The 23,287-nt window shown below is 36.5% G+C and overlaps 4 protein-coding genes across 6 annotated transcripts in view; 3 read left to right on the top strand and 1 right to left on the bottom strand.

The window, feature by feature from the left end:
• Positions 1 to 5,076, bottom strand: part of rfc2 (replication factor C (activator 1) 2) — a 7,701-nt gene extending 2,625 nt beyond the window's left edge. For both annotated transcript variants that reach the window (XM_017491860.2, XM_047161930.2), the window contains exons 1-7: positions 4,862 to 5,076; positions 4,543 to 4,612; positions 2,947 to 2,988; positions 2,755 to 2,861; positions 406 to 507; positions 189 to 289; positions 1 to 83 (exon numbers count right to left, since the gene is read on the bottom strand). The exon at positions 1 to 83 is cut by the window's left edge and continues 75 nt beyond it. In XM_017491860.2, coding sequence (XP_017347349.1) covers positions 1 to 83; positions 189 to 289; positions 406 to 507; positions 2,755 to 2,861; positions 2,947 to 2,988; positions 4,543 to 4,612; positions 4,862 to 4,983 — 627 coding nt within the window. In that variant the 5' untranslated portion in view covers positions 4,984 to 5,076. The remainder of the gene's footprint in view (positions 84 to 188; positions 290 to 405; positions 508 to 2,754; positions 2,862 to 2,946; positions 2,989 to 4,542; positions 4,613 to 4,861) is intronic.
• Positions 5,077 to 10,370: 5,294 nt separating this feature from the next.
• Positions 10,371 to 10,937, top strand: LOC108278502 (syncollin). Its single transcript, XM_017491932.3, has one exon. It carries the CDS (start codon positions 10,393 to 10,395, stop codon positions 10,786 to 10,788), a length of 396 nt encoding a protein of 131 aa, XP_017347421.1. The 5' UTR covers positions 10,371 to 10,392; the 3' UTR covers positions 10,789 to 10,937.
• Positions 10,938 to 11,085: 148 nt separating this feature from the next.
• Positions 11,086 to 15,317, top strand: gng8 (guanine nucleotide binding protein (G protein), gamma 8). The gene is made up of 3 exons (XM_017491933.3): positions 11,086 to 12,024; positions 12,918 to 13,057; positions 14,376 to 15,317. The coding sequence occupies exons 2-3, from the start codon at positions 12,974 to 12,976 to the stop codon at positions 14,502 to 14,504; spliced, it is 213 nt and encodes a 70-aa protein (XP_017347422.1). The 5' UTR covers positions 11,086 to 12,024; positions 12,918 to 12,973; the 3' UTR covers positions 14,505 to 15,317.
• A 2,148-nt stretch (positions 15,318 to 17,465) lies between these two features.
• Positions 17,466 to 23,088, top strand: tmem45b (transmembrane protein 45B). 2 transcript variants are annotated; one of them, NM_001200715.1, is given in 7 exon segments: positions 17,545 to 17,568; positions 17,856 to 17,990; positions 19,927 to 20,147; positions 20,394 to 20,597; positions 21,855 to 22,039; positions 22,180 to 22,322; positions 22,488 to 22,819. In NM_001200715.1, coding segments are annotated over 5 exon segments (840 nt in total). In that variant the 5' UTR covers positions 17,545 to 17,568; positions 17,856 to 17,990; positions 19,927 to 19,957; the 3' UTR covers positions 22,606 to 22,819.
• The last annotated feature ends 199 nt before the right edge of the window (positions 23,089 to 23,287 follow it).

Genomic DNA, 23,287 nt, shown 5'->3' with positions numbered 1-23,287 from the left:
CACCACCTCCATCAGCCGCATCATGATTTGTTCATCCCTCAGCTTACTGTAGCGCAGCACTGCACAGCGTGACTGAATTGGCTCTATAGGAACACACCAGAGTCAAATAGTAAAATCTGGGATTATAGGTATGAGACAACTTGTGAACCTGGTTCCTGATTACAAATACATACAGACAGGTAACTCACCTATAATTTTATCTGATGCATTGCAGGCTAAGGCAAATCTGGTGGTCTTCGAATAGATCTCCATTGTTCTCCTCAGAGCCTGCTGTGCTCCATCAGTCATGCTTATTTCAGAAACAGGAAAAATGTAAGCACCTTCCACTTATTCACATTTAAATAGCTCAATGGTCTGAAAAGCAAAAACATACAATAAAAGTGTTGTGTTCTTTGGGCTTTTTACCTGTCCGCTTCATCCAGAATGATGATTTTGTGACGCCCTTTGGGGAGAGTAACTTTTTGCTGGGCAAACATCTTGATCTTGTTTCGGACAACGTCGATACCTCTGAAACAACAACAACAAGAACATTAAGTTTGGGAGAAGTCCATGCAAAAGTCAGCTTCATGAAAGAAAACAAATCCAAAAGAAATGAAAATCACATTTTTCACTATTTTATCATCACTTCACCAGCCAAGTGTGTACTCGATTTTGGTACCCAACGAAAGACTATAGGATGCCCCCAAAAAAACAGGATTTGTTTGTTTGTTTTTTAATGCCATGCCAGATTCTATGGCCATTTCCATGGCAAGAAATGTGTAAGGAACTCTATACAAGTTTTTAAAATCTATGTTTCCTAAAAACTCTAAAAATTGCATTAGATTTGACTTTGTTAAACATTTCTTCCAGAGTGTTGACTGTATAAAAAAAAAAAAAGGTTAAGACCACTGGGTTTTATACTGGGACCAATACAGTCTAAAAAAACATGTTTCAAGAATAATGGATTCTGGCAGAAGGTACATGTTGGTGAGTCTTCTCCTAAAATTAAAAACTTGTGTCATCCTGGAGTGACCTATTCGACAGTGGGTGTACACTATCTGGTTCCAGCAATTTGAAAACAGATAAACATTTCTTTTGCCAACAATAGAGCAGATTTCAGAGTTTGTTCATGGTGCATTGGTCCAAGTCAGTTCACCATTTGTCATTAATATACGAGTTTATTATGGGTTTTTGGTCAGTGGGAGGTATTGGACACTTTCTGAAATCCGCTGATAACGCTTCTTTTGCAGGAGTGAACTGTTTCTTCATTTCCCAGGATTCCACAGTGTCTAGGTACCAGCAGACGTGGATATTAAAATTTTGAGCCTCCAGATTCAGCAATTTGCAAAGAATCTTTACAAGCATTGGCTTATAATTTTTTAGGGATGACATTGCTTGAAGTTATGATTTTGAATCTGTAATTATCAGAAAGTTTTCCTGTTGCATAGTCTTTATGAAGTCCAGTGCTAAGACGATAGCATTTGCCTCTGCTGTAACTGAGCTGTGGGTGGGATGGATATACTTTTTTTCTGGTGGTTGATCACGAATACAGATGATACAATGTCTTATAGAGGTATGTGATGGATATATTTCTCTAATGTAGAGGATTTGCTGTTGAAAGTCATTTGGGTGGATTTCAGATTTTTTGTTTCTTGTTAGGTCTAAAATTATTTTTGGTTTTTTTTTAAAAGGTCTAGAGAAGGGATTACACAGAAGTGTATCTGTTCCAGTACGCTCAGATCTACTTTGAGATTTTGGAAATGTGGTTTGAGCCAGTCCAAATGGTCAGATATATCTGGGTTTTCTTTGTTGGTCTTCCTGAAAAACCAGGAACCTTTAAGAATATGCTAAGAAATATGTCAAACTGAATATGTTGAGCAAAAACACGATACAGCGGTTGAGAAAATGAGTAGAGCATAGGGATGAACATTTACAGCATACACTGAGCAGCCATAACATTAAAACCACCTGCCTAATATTGTGTAGGTCCCCCTTGTGCTGACAAAACAGCTCTGACCCTTTGAGGCATGGACTCCATAAGACCGGTGAAGGTGTGCTGTGGTATGTGGCACCAGGAGCTTTTTTTCCTTCAACATTTGTGATGCAACTTGTATTTTATTTTATTTTTTGCAGAAAACTAACTGGAGAAATTGCAATTGCACGTCTTCCGCAGTGAGGTTTGTTGGTAAATGACACCTTTTAGCTGTACTCATGTTTGACGTGTGTGAATTTTGAAAAACTGTGAGCTCCTATGAACACTGCAGAGTTTGCTTGCTTTTGCGTTAATTTCTGCAAAATCCTGAAGGGACTGATTTTAAAATTTTCATGCCCTGTTACTGTGTGCAGATAACACCACAGTAGATTTTTTTTTTGCTAAGCTTTCCATTTAACTGCACTGCGCACAACAACCAAGAATGAATTATTCACATGCAACCTTGCTGCAAGACAAGTATGCATAATAAAAGAATTGACTGCAGTTCATGATTTTAAAAAAAAGAAAAAAAAAAAAAAGAAAAAAAAACCCCTTGTGTTTTTCTTGCCCTTTAACAGGGGTTTAGCATTTAGACCCTGAACTATTTATACTAGCATGAAGATATATTTTTGTGTCACTACGGATAACAGCGTCTGCAAAATACGGTAAGGGCAAATGTAGTTCACCCAGCCATAACGATATGCACACAGATTGTCCATCACTGATCTGGGACATTTACAATTCACAAATGATTCTCATAAATCAGAGTTCACACTTTCAATATGAACTATGAGGTAGGTTACCGATCATTTGAGGCATTCAACTCGAGCACAGCATCCTTCATTGCCGGGCCCAGAAGAGCTCTGGCCAAACACAAAATGCTTGTTGTTTTTCCAGTGCCAGGAGGTCCCTGAAAACACAACCTGTCATTATTGGATATATTACTGCGATGCAATTAACTGTTAAGTGTCAAATAAAAAGGAATGACTACTTACAGCAATAATGATGTTGGGTACATTTCCCTCTCTGGCAAAAACCTATTGAAAACATCAGATAAACAAATAGTGCTGGCTTAGTTATTAATCATAAATGTCTTTCATTAAGGTTAAATGTAACTGTCAATACATCCGAGCTTATGAACTTCTAAAATTGAATGGTTTAACCAAGTAACAGTTTCAAAGCAACCTTAAGTTATTAACAAACAACTAACACCTGACCCTAGTAGGTGCAAAAACATCTGCTGTAAAATACAAACAAAAAAACAACTCCGCTTTTCTTTTCAGAATGCACTAACAGGCAGCACCAACAGAGATGAATTTTGTTTCATTTTATTTTGTAAGGAGGATCATTTCTTAATGTGGGATGTCTAGGATTACCAGGTGGCCAACTCACTGAAATATATATGTATTTGTAACAGCATGAGTCAACATAATGTTGAGTCGTTTTCTATAAGCTGTGAGATTCAAATGAACAGGTTTATAAAAATGTGTTTATCCTAAATCGTTATGTACATGTGGATGCTCTACATAAATGAAACCTAATAATGAACAAATTAATATTCATGGTGTCCCAAAAGACTCTAAATATAGGGGAAATTAACACTTTTTTTTTTTTAAATAAGCAAACGGTCTTCCAGAATTATTCAGACAGACTTTAAGAACACCTTTTACAAAAGAAGAACATATTAAAATCATTCTCATGACTGGATCGGGAAGCTGTCGCGAGGTCGCAATGGACTTTAACAGGAAACATGGCAAATACACGCACGACGCTATTGCAAACTTATTAACAAATTCAAAAAGACTGGAAGTATTGCAAACTAACTGAGAAGTGCACATCCATGAACATCCAAGACACAACCTAAGTGGTGCTGGAAAACATAGTGCCCTATGTATGGAGACTTTTTTTTGACACACTGTAAATAATTGTTGATATGGTGAAGTTTTCTCCAAGGAGACAAATAATGACCTTTATATAATATTATATATATATATATATATATATATATATATATATATATATATATATAATATTATATATATATATATATATATATATATATATATATATATATATATATATATATATATATATATAAAAGGAATCTCAGGTGTCTGTCCTATGTGTCTAGACTGTTAGACTAGAGGGCAGGGGACTTTATGTTTTGTGGTTTCTTGGTAACATAACAAGCTGTGTTTTTTTCCCCTTTATTAAATTTACGAGAAAGAAAAAACAAAACAAGAGACGGGTTTACGGCTACTATAACGCAAGAAATAAGCAGTGGGAAATGTAAGTAAAAGTTGACAAAAAAGGATGAAATGTTCATTAGTTAATTAAAAACTATAATAGTGGGCAAACTGCTGTGCTACAAGAGGAAGAAAAATCCACTATGGGGTGATAACTGTTAATCAGTTTTGCATCAGCCTGCATCACACAACCTCATCCTTGATTAATTTCCTATAACAGCATGCCGCCAAGTGTTATATTCCTTACTTAATCAACACTCGATGGAGGATCTAGCGCTGATGTGGTATAAAAGCGGAAAAGGTGGTAGTGGTGTTGTTTTTAGCTACATTAGCTTTCTGACTCACCTCCAATCTGCTGACAGTTTCTTCATTTCCAACTATTTCATTCAGCTTCAGCGGTCTGTATTTTTCAACCCTAAAAACAAACCACCGGAAACAAGGAAAACTCCTGTTAGCACAAAGCTATGTTTTTAACAGCTTAACTCATTCCTAGTTATAAGGCAGGTCTGCCATGTTAACTTGAATTCCCTAACGCTGAACACGACTGAACTGCTAGTTTTATAGTCACTTACTAAAACCCTTCTACAGTTCCCAGCTGCAAGCTAACAGCATTAGCTGCATTTATTTATCACAATAATACTATTTAACCGGAAGCTAACATTACCAGGGGAGTTCATAAGTGCTCGTCGAAGACTTTGTAGCATCTTCTTTTTTATCTTCTTTTTTATTATTCTGTGCGTCTGTCTGACTTTGTTCACCATCGGGTTCTTTCATCTCCACGTCCATGATGAATCCTGCAGCATCAGACCTTCCCGCGCCAGAGCGACACAGGAAACAGCGTCAAAGGAACGTCACTTCCTCCAACATGTCAGCACTACTAATGTAAATGATCTGAAGTAAAGTCAGATTACAAACATTTCAGTTAAAAAAATCTACTGGAATGACTGTATATTACAATTTTGCCAAAAACAATGGGGAAAAAAATCACAATCTATCAATAAAACTACTAATATAATATCAGTTGGAAATAATAATACACTGCAAAAAAAGGATATCTTAGCAATAGAACATATCTTAAATAATGTAAAAGATATCTAATAGTTCTCATTATTAGATTATTATATAACAAATCTAAGACCATTAAACCTATTTCTAGACATACTGTCAAGCTTAAAAAAAAAAAACAGTCTTATTCAACTGGCAAATAATTGTACTTCTTTCCAGAAATAAACATTTGAAATCAGTCAAATGATCTGGCAGTATAACAAAACACTTTCAAGCTTGAAAATGTTATCTAGACATAGGCTTTATAATCTTGTTTAAAAACAATCTAGTGAACAGACATATTAGATAAATTTGTCTATATTTAAGCTACATTTACTTACTAAGCTATTTTAAGCATCATCATCATCATCATCATCATCATCATCATCATCATCATCATCATCATAATAATAATACATTTGTTCATTTGGACAGTTGACTGATAAGCAGTTTCATGGCCAGGTGTGACCTGTTTCCTCATTATCTCCTGACAGGAGATAAAAGGAGATAAAAGGAGATAAAAGGTCTGGAGTTGATTCCAAGCGTTGAATTTGCATTTGGTAGCTGTTCATGGGAACTCTCAATATGAGGTCCACAGAGGTATCAATGCAAGTGATGGAGGCCATCATTAGGTTGAAAAAATAATAATAAAACAGACCTATCAGAGAGATAGCAGAAACTTTAGGAGTGACCAAATCAACAATATGATACATTGTTAAAATATGGAATGCACTGGCAAGCTCAGCAACACCAAAAGGCCTGGAAGACCACAAATGGATGAATGCAGAATTCTTTCCTTGTTGGAAAAAACAAACAAAAAAAAACAATTTACAACATTTAGCTAAGTCAAGAACACTCTGGAGGAGGTAGGTGTATTGTTGTCAAAGTCTACAATCAAGAGACACCTATATAAATGTAAATGCAGATGGTTTATCTCAAGGTGCAAACCACTGGTAACACTCAAGAACAGAAAGGCCCGATTAGACTTTGCTAAAAACAAACAAACAAACAAAAACTCTCAAATAAATAAATAAATCCTGACCACTTCTGATGCAAGATTAACTTGTACTAGAATGATGGGAAGAGAACAGTATGGAAAGGAAAGAAAGGAAGAACTCATAATCCAAAGCATACAATATCATCTGTAAAACATGTTGGGTTACGGTATGGGCATACGGTATGGGCATACATGACTGCCAGTGGAACTGGGTCACTGGTGTTTATTGATAATGTGACTGCTGATGGGAAAAGCAGGATGAATTCTAAATCATATAGAGCTGCTCAGATTCAGTCAAATTCTGCAAAACTTATAGGATGGTGCTTCACAGTACAATTGGACAATGAAACAAAACATACTACAAAAGCAAACCAAGGGCTTCTTAAGGCAAATAACTTATATGTTCTTAAATGTCTGATGACCTCAACCCAATTGAACATGCTTTTCACTTACTGAAGAAAAACTGAAGGCAGAAAGTCCCTCAAACAAGCAGCATCTGAAGGTGGCTGCAGTAAAGGCCTGGCAAAGCATCTCAAGGGCGGAAACTCCGAATTTGGTTATGTCCTTAGGTTCCAGATTTCAGGCAGCTATTGACTGCAAATATTTGCATCCAAGAATTAAAATAATCCTAATATTTAGAATTATGCTTTTCCAATTACTTTTGAGCCTGTGAAAATGGAGGTTAATGCAATATTTTTGTTACACCCCTTGAGTTAAAAATTCTACACTTAGCTGGAAGTCTGCACTTCAATCACATCTTGATTGCTTTATTTCAAATCCATTGTGGTTGTGTATGAAGGCAAAATTCTGAAAATTGTGCCGCTGTCCAAATGCTTATGGTCCTGACTATATGTATGTATGTATTTATGTACGTGTGTATGTATGTGTGTATGCATATGTATACATATCATACATAAAATATATAAATTAAATAATATAATATTTAAATAAAATATATAAATATGCATATATTAAAATGTTGAGCCTGTATAGTCTTAAAAATACTTCCAAAAGCAACATTTTATAATGTATGACAGTGAATCATGTAATGGGTAGGACGAGAGATTGGTGAGACTGACCCTTACAAAACAGGTTAAAAAAGAACTAAAAAGCCTTCGAGGTCCAGATCACCTTCACAGAGTTGAAACAGTGTACACAGGGTAGATTATCCACAATGCTGAATCAGTTTGACTTCTGATAATTTCATTTTGCTCTTACCATCTGCAGTGAACAGCTGTGAACTTTCAAATGGTTGTGACAGGTGTCAATGTCGAGGTCACTTTCCTTTGCTATAAACCTTCAGAACACACAGGTGGCTACAGTGATATGAAAAGAAATGTCTCTAGAGAATGAGCTATATCAAGCTATATTTTACTTGCTAAGATATTATTTAAGCATAATAACAACAACAGCAATAACAACAACAACAACAACAACAATAATAATAATAATAATAATAATAATAATAATAATGATGATTGCTACTGCTCTGACCCCCAGATTTTTTAGAATTATTTAGAAACATCTGAAGGTATTTATGTTTTTAACATAAACATACATACATTAAAGTATTTATGTCTCATCAGCCTGAGGCTTTTTCCCACTTTGTGCAAGTTTAAACAAGTCTCAAGACGATGTGATCCAAATTTGGTGAAGAGGACAACATTTGAAGGAGGAGTAGCAAGTAGTAGATGAAAGCCTTTTTGGCATGTTATTGTAACTCTTGACCAGTAAGTGGTGCTGTTATGAAATTTGTTGCATAGCATCAGGGCATGGTCCTGAAGAAGCCTACCAAGATTTGAGTCAGCGTGCAAGGTCATTGCCGAGATATAGCCTCACTTCCTGTTTGGTGGCTTTTCTGTCAGATTTGTTGGCACATTACGGGCAAATCTTTTGGAATATCTTTTAATAACTTTTGTCCAGGATGGTCTGAAGATGATGTTTGCCAAATTTGGTGTTGGTTGGATATAATTTGTAGTTGGAGTACTGATAAAACAGTTTTTGACAAAATGTAAGAAAGTCACCACAATGTACACTAGATTTTCAGATGTTGGTGTGCATTCACTTCACCATACTCCAGGGAATTATATGGAAAAAATTCCTTTGGTAACTTTTGTTCAGACAGATGCCTACCAAGTTTTGTGTAGTTGCTGAGATACAGCCTCACTTCCAGTTTGGTGACTTCACTGCCAGATTCATTGGGCCATTATGGGCAAACATTTTGGAGTATCAAAATTCTTTTGATCATATTTGTGTGCCTTACTCAGAAGATGATGTTTCCCAAATTTGGTAAAGATTGGACAAAATTTATAGGAGAGGTAGCGAAAAAAAAAACAGTTTTTGAAAAATCCAAGATGGTGGAAAATCTAAGTAGGCAGAAATTGACGTCATAGTGTGTTGAACTCATCTTAATCATCTTGACGGGATGCCTTTAAAAAGTTTTTAATTTTAACCTTAACACTAACCCTAACCACAGTTTAAATTTATGACATACTTCCAACTTAGGCCCAGGCCCGGACTGGCTATCAGGAGCACCAGGAGAATTTCCGGTGGCCTGACAACTGATTTGGCCTGCTGCCCTGCTGTTAAAAAAAAACATTTTATTTATTAATTTATATTATTGTGTGTCCTATGTACTCAAGTGATCCTTTCTGACCTAAGCATTTGATAATAAATTGATAATAAATCATGAACCTGTTAGTTTTGACTTGCAACGCTACCATTCTCCTCAGCTCCGGTGAACGGTTTGGAACAGAGTCATCACTGCACTGATCAAGCATGGAGAGGAAGAGACTAGGTGGAACAGAGAGGGAAAGGGCACGCAAAAAGAAAACCATCTAAAAAGAAGCGAAAAAAATGTAACAAAATTACTGACCAGTTCAAGTGCAGGTCAGTCTCATCTGTAAATACTGTAGCATTGTGTTCACTAACTTACCAAGTATTAACCACATTTTCATTACTAGCAAATGTTAGTACTATTACTATCGTCACTCAAAATATGCTAAAGGACAGCATTATCTATTGTAAAATTATAATACTAAGTAATTTAGCAGACAAATATCCAAATTTATTATTTTAAATGTTGAAATTACACATACAGCTAGGGCAAGCAGCAAGGTCATATCATGTTCAGTATTAGGATTTTTCTAAACAGATATTGTCATGATGTAGTTAGTATATAACAGATATTTAGGGAATTTAGAAAATGATGTCTTCCCATATGTGAGGTTGAAAAAAAAAAATTCTCCTATTTTTCACAATAAGGTGGAGAGAGTCAACCTGGCACTAGCTCTGTGCAGTAGTGACACTTCAGAGTCAACCTGAGATGACAGGTAGAGGTAAATTAAAAGAAATTAAATATACTTTAAGATATTTGTATGAAATATAGTATGGTTAAACCTATGGTTAAATTGCCCTAATGTGATACATAAATTTGAACTAAAAGAAATTTAGATTCTGTGCTCACAAATTACAGTGACAAATTACAGTGTGCTCACAAATTACAGTTCACTTATACACTTATAAACAGTTTTCATTTGCCACCAATGTGGAGACAGTTCTGTTCATAGAATACATGAAAAATGGCAAAAAAAAGAGTGTCTTTTGTTTACACCTCTTCTGCATTTAATGTACTTTTGTGAGTGAAAAGTAGAGAGTTACTGGCAGCTTTGCACTTCTGGTTTTGTTAAATGCTTGGCATACCATGTAAGCTGATATAAATTAGGACTACTTCATTAACTCTAGGTTTCTTGTTTGTGTTTTTGCACATATACAAAGCATCCACCATACACAACCTTGTGTAAAATCACACAAACCTTTCCTCAAAATGGATTACATAAAAGGAATTATTTTCAGCATTCAGTCTACTATGAAAGTTACCTAATCTTGTATCTCTATAGGCAAGTGGCAGGAAAAAATGGTTGAAAAGCAAAATTAGGTTGAGAAAGCATTTATCTAATAGTTTAAATAAATAAAATCAATACAGTACATCTATGTACCTTGTTAGTATAAAGTGTTCCATAAACAATATGTTGAAATTCCCATGAATATCCTCCACCCCATCTGTTGCTATTCACACACTGACCAGTGCTGAGTGAGAGCTTTGTGTATATAAGCCTGGATTAAACCACTCACAGCCCTAACACACTGAAACCATGAAGGTTGTGGTTGCTCTGCTTTTCTGCGCTCTGTGTTTCCTGGGCCTGGATGCTCAATGCCCAGAACCGGGCACCCTGAAAGACGCTGAGGGTAACAAGATCTGTGCTCGCATGTTTGAAGACAGCAACTACTACTACAACCAAAGCTGTGGGGGAGAGTACATCGATGCCTATCCCAGTGAAGACGTCCCAATCATTCCATGGCGCTGGAACAACCGCATATCTTCTCTGGTGGTGAACAAGCTCTGCTCCCTGACTGTGTGGTCTCGCATCAAGAAGAATGGAAGCAAGCGGAAGTTTTCTTCTGGCATCCAATACCTCCTTAAAGATGTGCAGCAGGGCCTGCTTGGAAACTGGGACAATGACATCTCTGCGTATTACTGCGTGTGCTAGATGCTGCTGAAGCAAGCAGATGAGGAGAGACTGAAAATCAACTATTGATGGGAAGAATGTAATAAATTAATTTTGTAATCTGTTAAATTAAAATGTCTAGACATGAATGATTTTAAATTGAATAAAACATTAAATTTGTTTCATCTGCATTCTGAAATGATGTCTGGATGCTCCATTAGTAGACAGCTTCAAGAGAAACACTAACTAGAAATCCTGCTAAATTAAAAAAAAAACAAACATCACAAGAATTCTAAAATTTGAGATATGAAAAACTGGGCAGGTTTTTTTTGAAGGTGCATGGACGTCTAGGCTTTCCTAAGACATCAAGCTGAGTTGTGTGACTTCCCTGTAGCACTCTTGCGCTCCTTGCTGTGTGTAGACCAATAAATGAATGAAAACAGCGGCTAATGAGGCAGCTGACATTAAAATCCGGAGGTGGAATCCAGACCCCTGTGGTGAGATCCACGACTCTAGTGCCACTGCTGATGGGCTGTGAGACAAGTGACTAAAAGATCAGACTTTTTCTCAAGTTCTTTGAAGGTCTTAAGTATGCACATGACTGAGAAAGAGCTCTTGGACAAGTTTTTTTTAAAAAATCCCATATCCAATAACTCTCAAATTATTAGAGATCTGCATGAAGCTTATATTTTCTTTCATATGTTTAACAGAAATGGTTATTAGAGAGGTAGTGAAATCATCTTAGGTTACTGAGTCTTGAGTAACAGGTAAATATTTGGAGGTGGAGTGCAGAAGAACAGACTGTACAGTATCTCTGGTGACTCTGGCGAGCCACAGGCTCTTAGTAACGCCCACTGAAGTGGTTTCCAACAGACTACATATCTAGGAATGAATATTTGTTTGAGGTCAGATTGGACTGATCCGACTGATCGTATAATTCAATATTTTTTTCCTCTGTATGAGGACATTACCTCATACAGCTCATAATAATCATGAATTTAAAAAACAACTATAGCACTCAGTTTTCTTTTCCTCCATCCATAAAACATAGACTCTATAGAAGGTCACACCACATGAAGTCTGGGACTCACCTATGCAGCCCAATATGGGGGGAGGAATAAGCGCTAATTATGAGAGGAGGCAACCTTTCCCATCCCTCCTACCCACTTAACTCCTCAGTGTCTCCTCTGTAACATTGGTAATGTGAGCGTCGTATAACCAACAATAAAGCTCAAATTCTGCAGTTACAATCTTGGACATTCTTGGAGCTTCTCTGCGGTAAGTCTGTCATTAAACCTTAAAAACCTTCTCTGTGCAGAATATGGTACAAGATGTAAGTGGGTATGTGAATTTTATCCTTGGCATATTTTTAATGGGGATAACAGGAAGGATAACAATAATGATGCAATGTGCTATGCAAATGAAATGTGTAGGATTATAATATTGCAAATGTATTATCATCAAATGTATGATCATGTAGAATATTTAGGCTATAATTATATAAACGGGAAAATAAGAAAGGTGCACAAAAGAGTCAGATGCACAGATTGAATTTGTGCCTATACTGAAATGATCATTTTAAGTTTTAGTTCTATTTCGCTTCATTTATTTCACCCAATTCAGTCAATAAACTTGATAGATTTTCTGCTGAAATTTCAGCCATAAATACTGTGTTAATAATTCAAACCAGCTTAAGATACAATTAATATAAAAGGTTACTGAAGGGAAATTGTCATAGGTATGGGACACTGAGCAGCTTATTAGCAGCCTCATGAGGATACCTGTACTTGTGCTGTATTATCCCACTGAGCCTCACAGTGCATACAACCAGCTGAGACCCAGACAGCCTCAACAAAACAATTACTGCTGCTCCACCTCACCTCAGCCTCTAATGAGAGGAGGAAAAAAGAACAGTTAGAAAGCTACAGGTGAAATTGAAATAACTCTGTTAAAAAAAAAAACAACAACAACAACAAAAAACAAAAACAAGGCTTTTAAGATTTGAATGCACTGCGTTTTTAGATATGATGCTTTTTCTTTTCCTAAATTGCACACTCATGGTACAGACTGAAATCACAAAAATTATAAATATTATCAGAGAAGTTAAGGTTTTTTTTTGTTGTTGTTGTTTTTTTTTGCCTTAAATGTATTTCTGTAATCTCTGACCACAGGAGTAAACTGAACCACTTGTTTAGGAGTGATCTTGTTAAGAAGTGCGCTAAGCAGAATGTCCAACAACATGGCCAAGATCGCAGAAGCTCGGAAGACAGTGGAACAGTTAAAACTGGAGGTTAACATCGACAGGATGATGGTGAGAGACCAATAATATACTGCAGACATCACCTAGACACCTCCCTACTCCTATATCTGATTTTTTTTGACATACTTATAGTATATGGAGCAAAGTGTCCTATGCCGTGTCCTTTGTGTCCTATGCCGTTAATTATCTTAAATACCTTTTGTAACACTGGTAGCGCTCTGCTGTCACATGAGAGTTGCTGTCTAAAAAGACATAATTTTCGGAAAATAAAAGCAGAAAATTTTCATTTAGAATAATAGTCTGTGCAACAGTACTAATATCAAATGTGTAAGAAAAATGTTTGTCACAGTGAATGTAGTCTCAGGCACAGACGTGAGGTGGTCTCTCAAAAGGTGTTGAGTGTCTGATATCTTTTGTGCACATTTCTGGACGAAAGCTTCAGAATCCCAAACATTTCAATCACACAGCCATGTATCTTTTTTTCTTGAGACATAATTCACTAGATTTTAAAAAGTTCACAGAATTCCATCTTTAAACGTTATCAAAGCAGTTAGTGGTGAGTAAACGAGAATCTTCTGTGACTGCCAACAGGATTTGGAAAACGTCTGTGGCACATTGTGTCATGTCAGTCAAATTGCTTCTTTTTTATTTTTATTTTTTAACGTTGCAATTCTAAGGGGAGGTTTGTCCACCACTTTGCAATATGTGAATACACAAGATCATTTTTTAAAATCCATCTGTTGCTATATAAATATTTTTCATACTCCTCTACTCTGGAACGGAATGACCATAGGATCACCACATATTATTTTGATGGTAGTTCATTCCCATCTCAACACGGTGTGTATGTGTGTGTGTATGTGTGTGGGTGTGTGATGCTGGTATGAGTGTGCTGCAGTGCTGTTGAGGTTTAAATGTTGTGTTAAACACATACTGCATTTTAGACAACAATAGTATAATAGTATAATCTTCTTTCCATGCACAAATTGTGATAATAGTTTTTAGTCCTTCAACAGTGTCCGTTAATGTGCCTGATACACTCACACCAGCAACACACATACACAACCCTGTTACTGTCTCTGCTATGCTTAGAATGCTACAACATCTAAATAACATCTGCTTAGTTTTGGGCCTATGATGGTCCATTTCCAAGGATAGATGATACAGACGGTGGCTGAAGCATTGTATAGCAACAGCTTGGCTACAGTCAATTGTAAAGTTTTTTCTCTACAAAATGTCCTATATATGGATATAGTTGTACCTGATAAATGGTTAATGAGTGTAGATACAAGGTAGGCGTATCTAATAAAAAGCCTACTGAGTGCATGTGATCTATTTGCTCAGCTGAGTTTACATCTCTTGTTTTCAGGTGTCTAAAGCAGCCGCTGAGCTGATGTCATACTGTGAATCTCACGCCAAAGAAGATCCGCTCATCTCTACTTTGCCCAACTCTGAAAACCCCTTTAGAGAGAAGAAGATCTTCTGTGCAATTTTGTAGATTCCAGTTCAGTCGCCTAATCACATTTGACTGTTCACTTTAATGGTATTTACAGTGCTGCTTGAAAGTTTAACAATTTTCTATATATCTGCATAAATATGATGTAAAACATCATCAGATTTTCACACATGTCCTAAAAGTAGGCAAAGAGAACCCAATTAAACAAATGAGACAAAAAATATTATATTTTGCAATTTATTTATTGAGGAAAATTATCTAATATTATATATACTATTAATTCTGTGAGTTGCAAAAGTATGTGAACCTCTAGGATTAGCAATTTAATTTGAAGGTGACATTAGAGTCAGGTGTTCAATCAATGGGATGACAATCAGGTGTGAGTGAGCGCCCAGTTTTACATTTACATTTATTCATTTAGAAGACGCTTTTTTCCAAAGCGACTTACAAATGAGAAAATACAAGCAAAAGTTTTATTTAAAGAACAGAAATCTATCAGTCTGATCTTCACAACACATGTTTGTGAGAGTGTATCATGGCATAAACAAAGGAGATTTCTGAGTTACAGAAACAGTTACCGGAAACGTTTAGTTGCAGTTATTGCTGCACAAGGGAGCCACACCAGATACTGAAAGCAAACGTTCATTTACTTTTGCCTCTCACAGATATGTAATATCTCCTCAATAAGTTACTCAATATGTAATATGTTCCTCAATAACTAAATGGCCAAGTATAATATTTTAGTCTCATTAGTTAAATCGGGTTTCCTTTATTTACTTTTAGAACTCGTGTTAAAATCTGATGATGTTTTAGGTCATATTTATGAAGAAATATAGAAAATTCTACACTGTAAAACCGGATAAGTTCATTTAACTCAAAAAATTTGAGGAAACTAAATACCTCTAAATTTTTAAGTTGATAAATCAATTTCTTTAAGTCAAATACACTTAAATATAACAAGTTTGAGTAAAATTTTTGTTATATTTTAGTGTATTTGGCTTAATGAAATTGATTTATCAATGTAAAAATTTTGAGGTAATTATTTTCCTCAAATTTTTTGAGTTAAATGAACTATCCGGTTTTACACTGTAAAGGGTTCACAAACTTTCAAGCACCACTGTATATCCATGAACACATTTAGGTCAGCTACATTTTTTTAGCAGTTACATTTTTGACATTCTAAATTACTGTCCCAACTTCTCAGCTGAACTTGTTTTTATAGTGACTTATCCAAATTTTCCAGTGGAACTGTATTTTCAATATAGCTTTTCATATGTGTAAACATTTTATTGTACATAATTTGTTTCGTGTATCTGGTGTCTTTCTCCTTACAGAAAAATGAAATACATTTCACACGTGATTATAACATTTTCACATATGAGCATGTGGGGTTTTGCCCTTGTGAATTCACGGAAATGTGACATCATGTGTATATGTGAATATGTGAAAAATGAAGCCACATGCACCACATGTGAAATAGAAATACCCTACACGTCTAAAAACCACATCATGATCTTTACATTATATGGTTCTAACTACCATTCAATCTTACTGCAGATAAAACACCAGATTAAACACCAAGGTCACAATATTGATCAAATTTCACAAGTGTATCATGTGATTATTCACATGTTAAGTTTGTGTGACGTTTCTGTAAGTGTTGTTGTAATTTCTATGTCATGCAGGACTCTTAAATTATTCAGCTCTCTTTTAAAATGACAAGTAACTGTACACTGAAGATGCCCTCATGCTTATTTTCAAAGGCAGCATTTTCAACACTAAGGTCTGTAGAAGCCTCAGTCACAAGAAAGAGCCAAACTGACACAAATACTATAAAAGATTGAAATGCTTTTCATCTCCAGCTTGTAAGAGTGCTGTTACGTGCTCGGTGACTACATGGATATGGAAGATGTTGTCTTAGATCTGTGCTCTGGGCTGTCGATTTGATAGGAGCTAATGGATGAATCATGAGATTCATTTCAGATTAAGGTGACGCTAAGGCTTTCTTCTGCATGGCTCAATTAAAAATGCATTTTGAGGTCAGGAGCAAAGTTCCCTTTGTCTCTGCTCATTCAGGCACGTCGTGTCTGTTAACGTCCATGAAGATGGTTTAAACATTAACCTGAAATACAACAGCCGCACCCATTCAATAACCAAGCTCTGAAGAGATATATACAAACATACAGTATACTGTTTCATAAACTCACTCTACATGTCACTATATGTGTAACTCTGTACTGAAATTAATTTGAATGCACAGTTTGTATAGATGACTAAAGCAGTGGATTAAGTTCAACAAAATAGACTGCATGTGAACATTGTAATGAATCTCCTGGTTACACAATTGCACTTTTTGACCATGTAGTACACGGTTATAGAATGGAATTATTTAGGTATAATCGCAGTATCCGGTGTCACCCAGATGAGGATGGGTTTCCTTCTGAGTCTGGTTCCTCTCAAGGTTTCTTCCTCATGGCATCTCAGGGAGTTTTTCCTTGCCACAGTCGCCTCTGACTTGCTCATTAGGGATATATTCATACATTTAAAATCTATATTCTGAATTTATATATTTCTTTAAAGCTGCTTTATGTCCATTGTTAAAAGCGCTATACAAATTGAATTGAATTGAATTGAAGTGAGCTGTGGGTACAGGTGTTCCTACTGAAGTGGCCATTCAGTGCGTATTATAAATTTCACACCATACATTTTTTTTAAACTCTGCCCATGTCATAATTTTTCACATCTAATGCATGAGATTTTATTTTTCATATATGATCACACATTATTCACGTGTTTACTTGATCTCACACCTGCAATTTCAGGGCATTACGCATGGGGTATTGAAGGGGTATTAAACGAAAAAGAGAGGGGTTTCCATCTGTAGGTTTTGTTTGGAGAATCAAGAAGCAAAAATGTACTGAGTAGGAGTTCATAAATCTATGCGGGAGGTGGACAGGGTCAGAGCAGGCGGGGCGGATGAACCGGTAGACAGGTAACTAAGTGTGTCTCCATCTCAACACACACACACACACACACACACACACACACACGTGTGTGAGCAAGCTCCACTGGTTACTCCAGTGTGACAACGCGGATTAAAGCCCAGGTAGGAGCAATTTAGAAGTATTTTTATTTGTATTTTTTTATTGAATGATTTTTAATGATTTTAAAATAAGAATTACAGTTAATATAGCTGACACATTATCTAAGGTGAATACGTAATGCGTTTAATCACCAGGTTGCAATTTATAATAAAAGGATAGGGTTTAGTTATTTGATTAATTACGAGGCCGGGATTGTGAACGCGCGCGTCGTGACCGCACAATTAGCTTTCAGGAAACCTGTCGCGTAGGTTTGGGAAAGGAAAGTAACTTGCTTTCTTTGTGTAAACAGAACAAGGAGCGTTTCGAAGACAGGTTTCAGTGATCAGTATTAGCAAGTCATCACGGAACTTGTATGAAAGAGAAGGAAAGTTTATGTTGGTGATGCTGGAGGTCTGAGGTCGAAGCAGTGCGCAAGTGTACACAGGTAAGACAAGGACTATGAATGTGATTACCTTTCGAAATAGATCAATAAAAAGAGTGGGAAATTTGATACAAATAGTGCAGTTTCTGTCTAAAGCCAACCTTCATCATCAAACGAACCATGCAGCATTCAAAAACAAAACAAAATAAAAACAAAAAAAAGTCTGGGCTGTAATAATAAAGCCTTTATATAAACTATAGTATAAGCTGACAATAGTTCTGGTGGAAATATTTATAGTATATCAGTGCGCTCCTTCTGTTATGTTATCGTTTCTATAGTAACAACACATTCACAGGGAGTTACTGAATATATCCACATAGGCTAATCTTAGACTAATAATACACGAATTAAAGAAAAACATATAGCCTAATCATTGACATAGTGAAGTGTTCTATTCAGAGATGTTTATTTCATTTTAGAAGGAGTCTCCAGTGTTAGCGCTTTGTAACAGTCAGTAAGTTTTCCACCACGTGAGAGTTTAACAGAAAAGTTTGTGGTTTCCGGTTTCTCACAAGCTACTGTATGGTTTTGTCTTACTGACTTTAAGAGACTAAAAACAAGAGAAGCTGGTGAGAGAAAGACTGGTTATAACTGCTGTAAAGTTAATGAGAACAGGAAAAAAACTTGTCCACAACAATAAATGCAAGTATAAATGGATAGCATGATGTGTGGTTCATTAATATGTTGAATTGTTGACAAATCACTGCAGTATAAGAGGATGAACACACTTCAGGGCATGCAGTTATAAGAAAATAATCCACTTTGGGGGGGGGGGGGGGGGGGGGGGGGGGTTGGAGGGTAAAAGTAACTCTTCTTTGCACCATGGCTGCATCATACCATCTTGTCATTGATTATTTTTTTTTTATAGAAGTACATTCTGTCATGCTTTACTGCTTATGTATCATGTGTTCATATGTATTCATATAGCCAAACAAGTGGTGCACCTGTACACACTGCGTTGTCAACAAAGGAGTTTTTATCCAGAAACAATGTGCTCACTTCACATCCACCATATTCACCAGATCTCGCTCCTTGTGACTTCTCTTTGTTCCTGAAATGAAAAATGAGACTGAAGGGGAAAAGAAAAAAATTGGAGGCTCTAGACATGATGACAAAACATGACAACAGGAAATATTTCCAGGAATGGGAGAAACCCTGGGAGAAGTGTATATGCATCACAAGTAGAGTACTTTGACAATTCGGGGAATTTTTGGGTCCCCCCACTCAAAGTGTATTGTTGCCACAACAGCATGGGGCATGTAGCAGATGATCTGATTGGTGGGAAGTTGTTGATATAGATGTGTCATTGCTATTTTTTTAGATTGGTGGAGAAAACCACAGAGTGTAAACAGGACATGCGGACATGCTACATATGTCGATATGACATATAGATAGAGTTGATATATGAATAAAAATCATTGCAAAGAAAGTTGTATTTTAATGTAATTATTCCTCTAATACCTTCATTATTATTTGGAAATAGTAGTAACTTGTAAAAATGATGAGACTCCTTCTATAAGCAGGCGTGTTTTTGACATTGAGTGTCATTTGGCTGTACAGTATGTAATCTTTTGTATGTAATCAAATAATCTTTTAAAGAATTGTCATTTTGTAACTATCAAGCCAAATAAATGCACACTGTTCAGAGTAAGGCAGTGGATAAATGGTGACCTAAAATTCTTATCACTTTGGAGAACTTTATCACTCCGCTGTATTAGTAAACTATTTTAATTCACGGAGATAAGAACTTTGTCATGTGTAAACTCATAAACAGCAATGCAAATTTGAAGACAGTTAAAGAGGGAAGTGAAATACAGATTGTGTTTTTCATTGTGTGTCACAAAATAGGACATGCCACAGAGGTTTGTCAGGGTTGTGAGGTTTATATTTGTTCCTCCTTTTGAATCATCTTTCATTCTCAAATGATTTTCTTGTGTAGTGTTGAAGAAAGGACTAGAAGCAGATAAAACATGGCCAACTTCAAAGGACATGCACTGCCTGGCACTTTCTTCTTTCTGTTTGGTTTCTGGTGGTCTGTGAAATATCCGCTGCAACACAGCTGGAAGAAGAGACAACATGGGACGAGGCAAAGTCTGCCTCTATTCTTTAACAGGATAGACCTCATTGAGGGGAGCCTAAAGATCTTTTTCGCTTTTGTTGGTGAGTGAAGAACTCATACTCATGAACATTTTGGGTTTTGACGTGTATTTTGAAGAAATTAGATCATTTTGGATGATGCTCAACATAATCTAACATAATAATACATTAATTATTTTTTTTTTTGTTATTCACAAACATAACAAACACATAATTGTTGACATAGTGAAGCATTCTGTTTAGAGATTATGGAAACTAATTATGGAAGGTGTTGTAACAGTCAGTAAGTTTGTTTTGGTCTTGTTCCAGGCATTATGGCCGAGCAGTTTGTACCTGATGGACCTCATGCTCACCTTTTTAATGGGGAGTGGGTGAAACTAATGAACTGGCAACACAGCACCATGTACCTCTTCTTTGGCATCTCCGGCATTGCAGATGTTCTCACCATGTCCTCGCTTCCTGTACCAGCTGGACTTGACCGACTGGGCCTGTCTCTCGCTCTCTTTGTAGAAGGTACAACCAGTCAAATAAGCCTCTCCCTCTCTCTCTCTCCCTTTTTAAATCCTGCATTTTGACAGATATAAGCTGATGTTCCATTGATTTGCTCGCCTTTCTAGATGTTGCACAATCTTGGGAAACATACTAACTGCTCCATAGATTTATTAATGCAGTGGCCTGCACCAAATATTAACTGTGTGTTGGGGGCAGGACTCCTGCTGCCCCATGATCAAGTGAGAAGCTGCAGACAGGACAGTTAATGACAGGGTTACCAAATCGGGCTAGTTTAAAAAATAGACCATGGCTGCCAAGATATTGTTTTATAGCAAATAATCAGAATTAAATCTAATAAAATCTCACAATCAAAGACAGTGTAAATGCAATCAGTGCACATTATAGTGAACAGAAACATTTCTCATTTCTAGTGTAAGACGTATTGCGAACATTGGGAGAGGAAAAGAGGAATGGAGTGGATAATGTCTGTATATCAGAAATGTGTGTGCATAATAGTGAACTTGTTTCCCATGCTAAGGCTGAGAAAAAGAACAAAAACGTGTCTCTATCTTTCAATGCATTAATTATTTGGGCTAGTTCCAGGTCTTTTCTATTGTTTTTGAGATGGAAATTTTGCTGAAACCTGGCAACCCTGGTCAATGATATCAAACACTGTAACAAATACTTAAAACAAACTGCTAGATTTTATGCTGGATGACTGTATGTTGTCATCTCTGAAATAAGTCGTGTGATTGGCTCTCAACTCAATTTTGTTTGAGGCTGTGTTGTTATTAATGTCATCCTGCTCCACCACAATCTATGTTCACAAGCTGCAACGCTGCAAAAGCACAAGCTGTTTCAAAATCAATGTTTATACTTAGAAATGAAGAAAAACTAATGGGAGAGGATATTTTTTTCTGATTCATTTCCTTTCTCTGGATCTCTGCTTTTATTGAGGTTGACTTGTATGTACACTGCTAGTTACCTTTTGGTTTCTGGTGTTTCATGTTTTATGTAATCAATAAAACACGAGGGGCATGCTCTTATAGGAAAACAATCAATGACATGGTGGCGTAATGTGTCACGATGTGAAGCAGAGTTACTCTTACCACCACAAAGCTGAATCTTTTTTAATCACCACACATCCTGAAATGTTTTATTTCTCTTTTAACTGTTAGAGTTTTGCCCGGCAGTGAATATAATTAGTGTAGTGACTGGGAATAATGTCATCATTCATGAATGGAAGCTATAATAGTTTTCCTGTCATCTCTTTTCCAGGGTTCCTTTTCTATTTCCATCTACACAATCGGACTGCTCTGGACCAGCACATTCACTCGTTGTTGCTAGTGGCTGTATTTGGTGGTGCAGCCAGCACGATACTTGAGGCCTTCCTGCGAGATAACTGTCTGCTTGAGGTGCTCAGGAGCAGCCTGGCTATTCTGCAAGGCACCTGGTTCTATCAGGTATGCTCAATGTCTAAGCGCAGTTAACTCACTCTTCAGTTTACCTTGTGGTCCAATAGAGATGAATAGAAGATCTCATCATTATGAACGTAATTTAGTACCTCTTAAGGCTCTGAACTAACAGTTATTTCCTACGTCAGATTGGTTTTGTGTTGTATCCTCTAAATGGAGACATGTGGGAAGAGGAAGACCATGGCAACATCATGTTTATTACTATGTGCTTCTGTTGGCATTACGCAGTAGCTCTGCTGATTGTGGGTGTGAACTACAGCACAGTGTGGTGGTGAGTGCAAATCATTCTCAAATCTGACTCAAAACATGAGGTTAGGTGTGTTAGAACCAGGAAAACACTTCTGAATGTGATAGCAGGGGAAGGTTGGGAATCACAGCTGTAAATCATTAACCTGTATAAATGAAAGGAATAAATAATTTTTCCATCCTCTTCCAGTATCACAAACAGGTTTGGAGTTAAGCAGAGGATGGATTTAGAAATTGGCCTCAGGAAAACCACTCACCTAGACTCTAGTTCCCAGAAGGCTTTGCTCCAGGAGTCAGATGAAGAATAGACTTCTGGTAACTAGCATGAGAAGATTTCAGCTGACATCAATGAGAACAGTAGAGATGTGAGCAGGACTTGTTGAATTACACTCAGGAATTCTAACCAATCCCGCTTGTTCACGCATTTTTGTTTATCCAGTCTGCAATATTTTCTACCTAGGTGCGATGCTCACCAACATGTTAACAGTTATTGTGGATGACTGAATAAATATTATTCATGAATAAATATTTAAAAGAGTACACTAATATTTAGGACTGTATTTGATTAAGTGGCATCATAGAGCAAAATCAAACAGTCAGAAAGCTTCCCTATAAGCCAAGTTAAAACCACAATAATGTGTTATCAAAAAACAGTTTTGACTCTAAAGTGAGAAAATGCTGATGTCAGTGCCTAAAAGCCATCTCTTATGTGCTTATAGTCTTGCAAAACAGCATAATTGCATGAGTGTGAGTTACACTGAACCTGTGAGTAAAGCACACTTTTTTCCAAAGTGGTGGCAAAGTGCTTTGTCTTTTATTCAGCACCTAGAAGAACCTGAATTTCAGGCTGCTTTCACATCAAGCTTCTAAAATAAACACAACACCTACAGCAAACGAGACAGACCTTCCCCTCCCAGAAGGATGTAATTGATGTGTGAAAAAGTATGCAAATAAGTGTGCACATGCAAAAAAGCATTCATATTTGTATTT

Source organism: Ictalurus punctatus, chromosome 18 (assembly GCF_001660625.3).
Source record: "Ictalurus punctatus breed USDA103 chromosome 18, Coco_2.0, whole genome shotgun sequence".
NCBI lineage: Eukaryota > Metazoa > Chordata > Actinopteri > Siluriformes > Ictaluridae > Ictalurus > Ictalurus punctatus.
The sequence above is the reverse complement of the archived record's forward strand: the minus strand, read 5'-3'. Positions and strand labels throughout refer to the sequence as shown.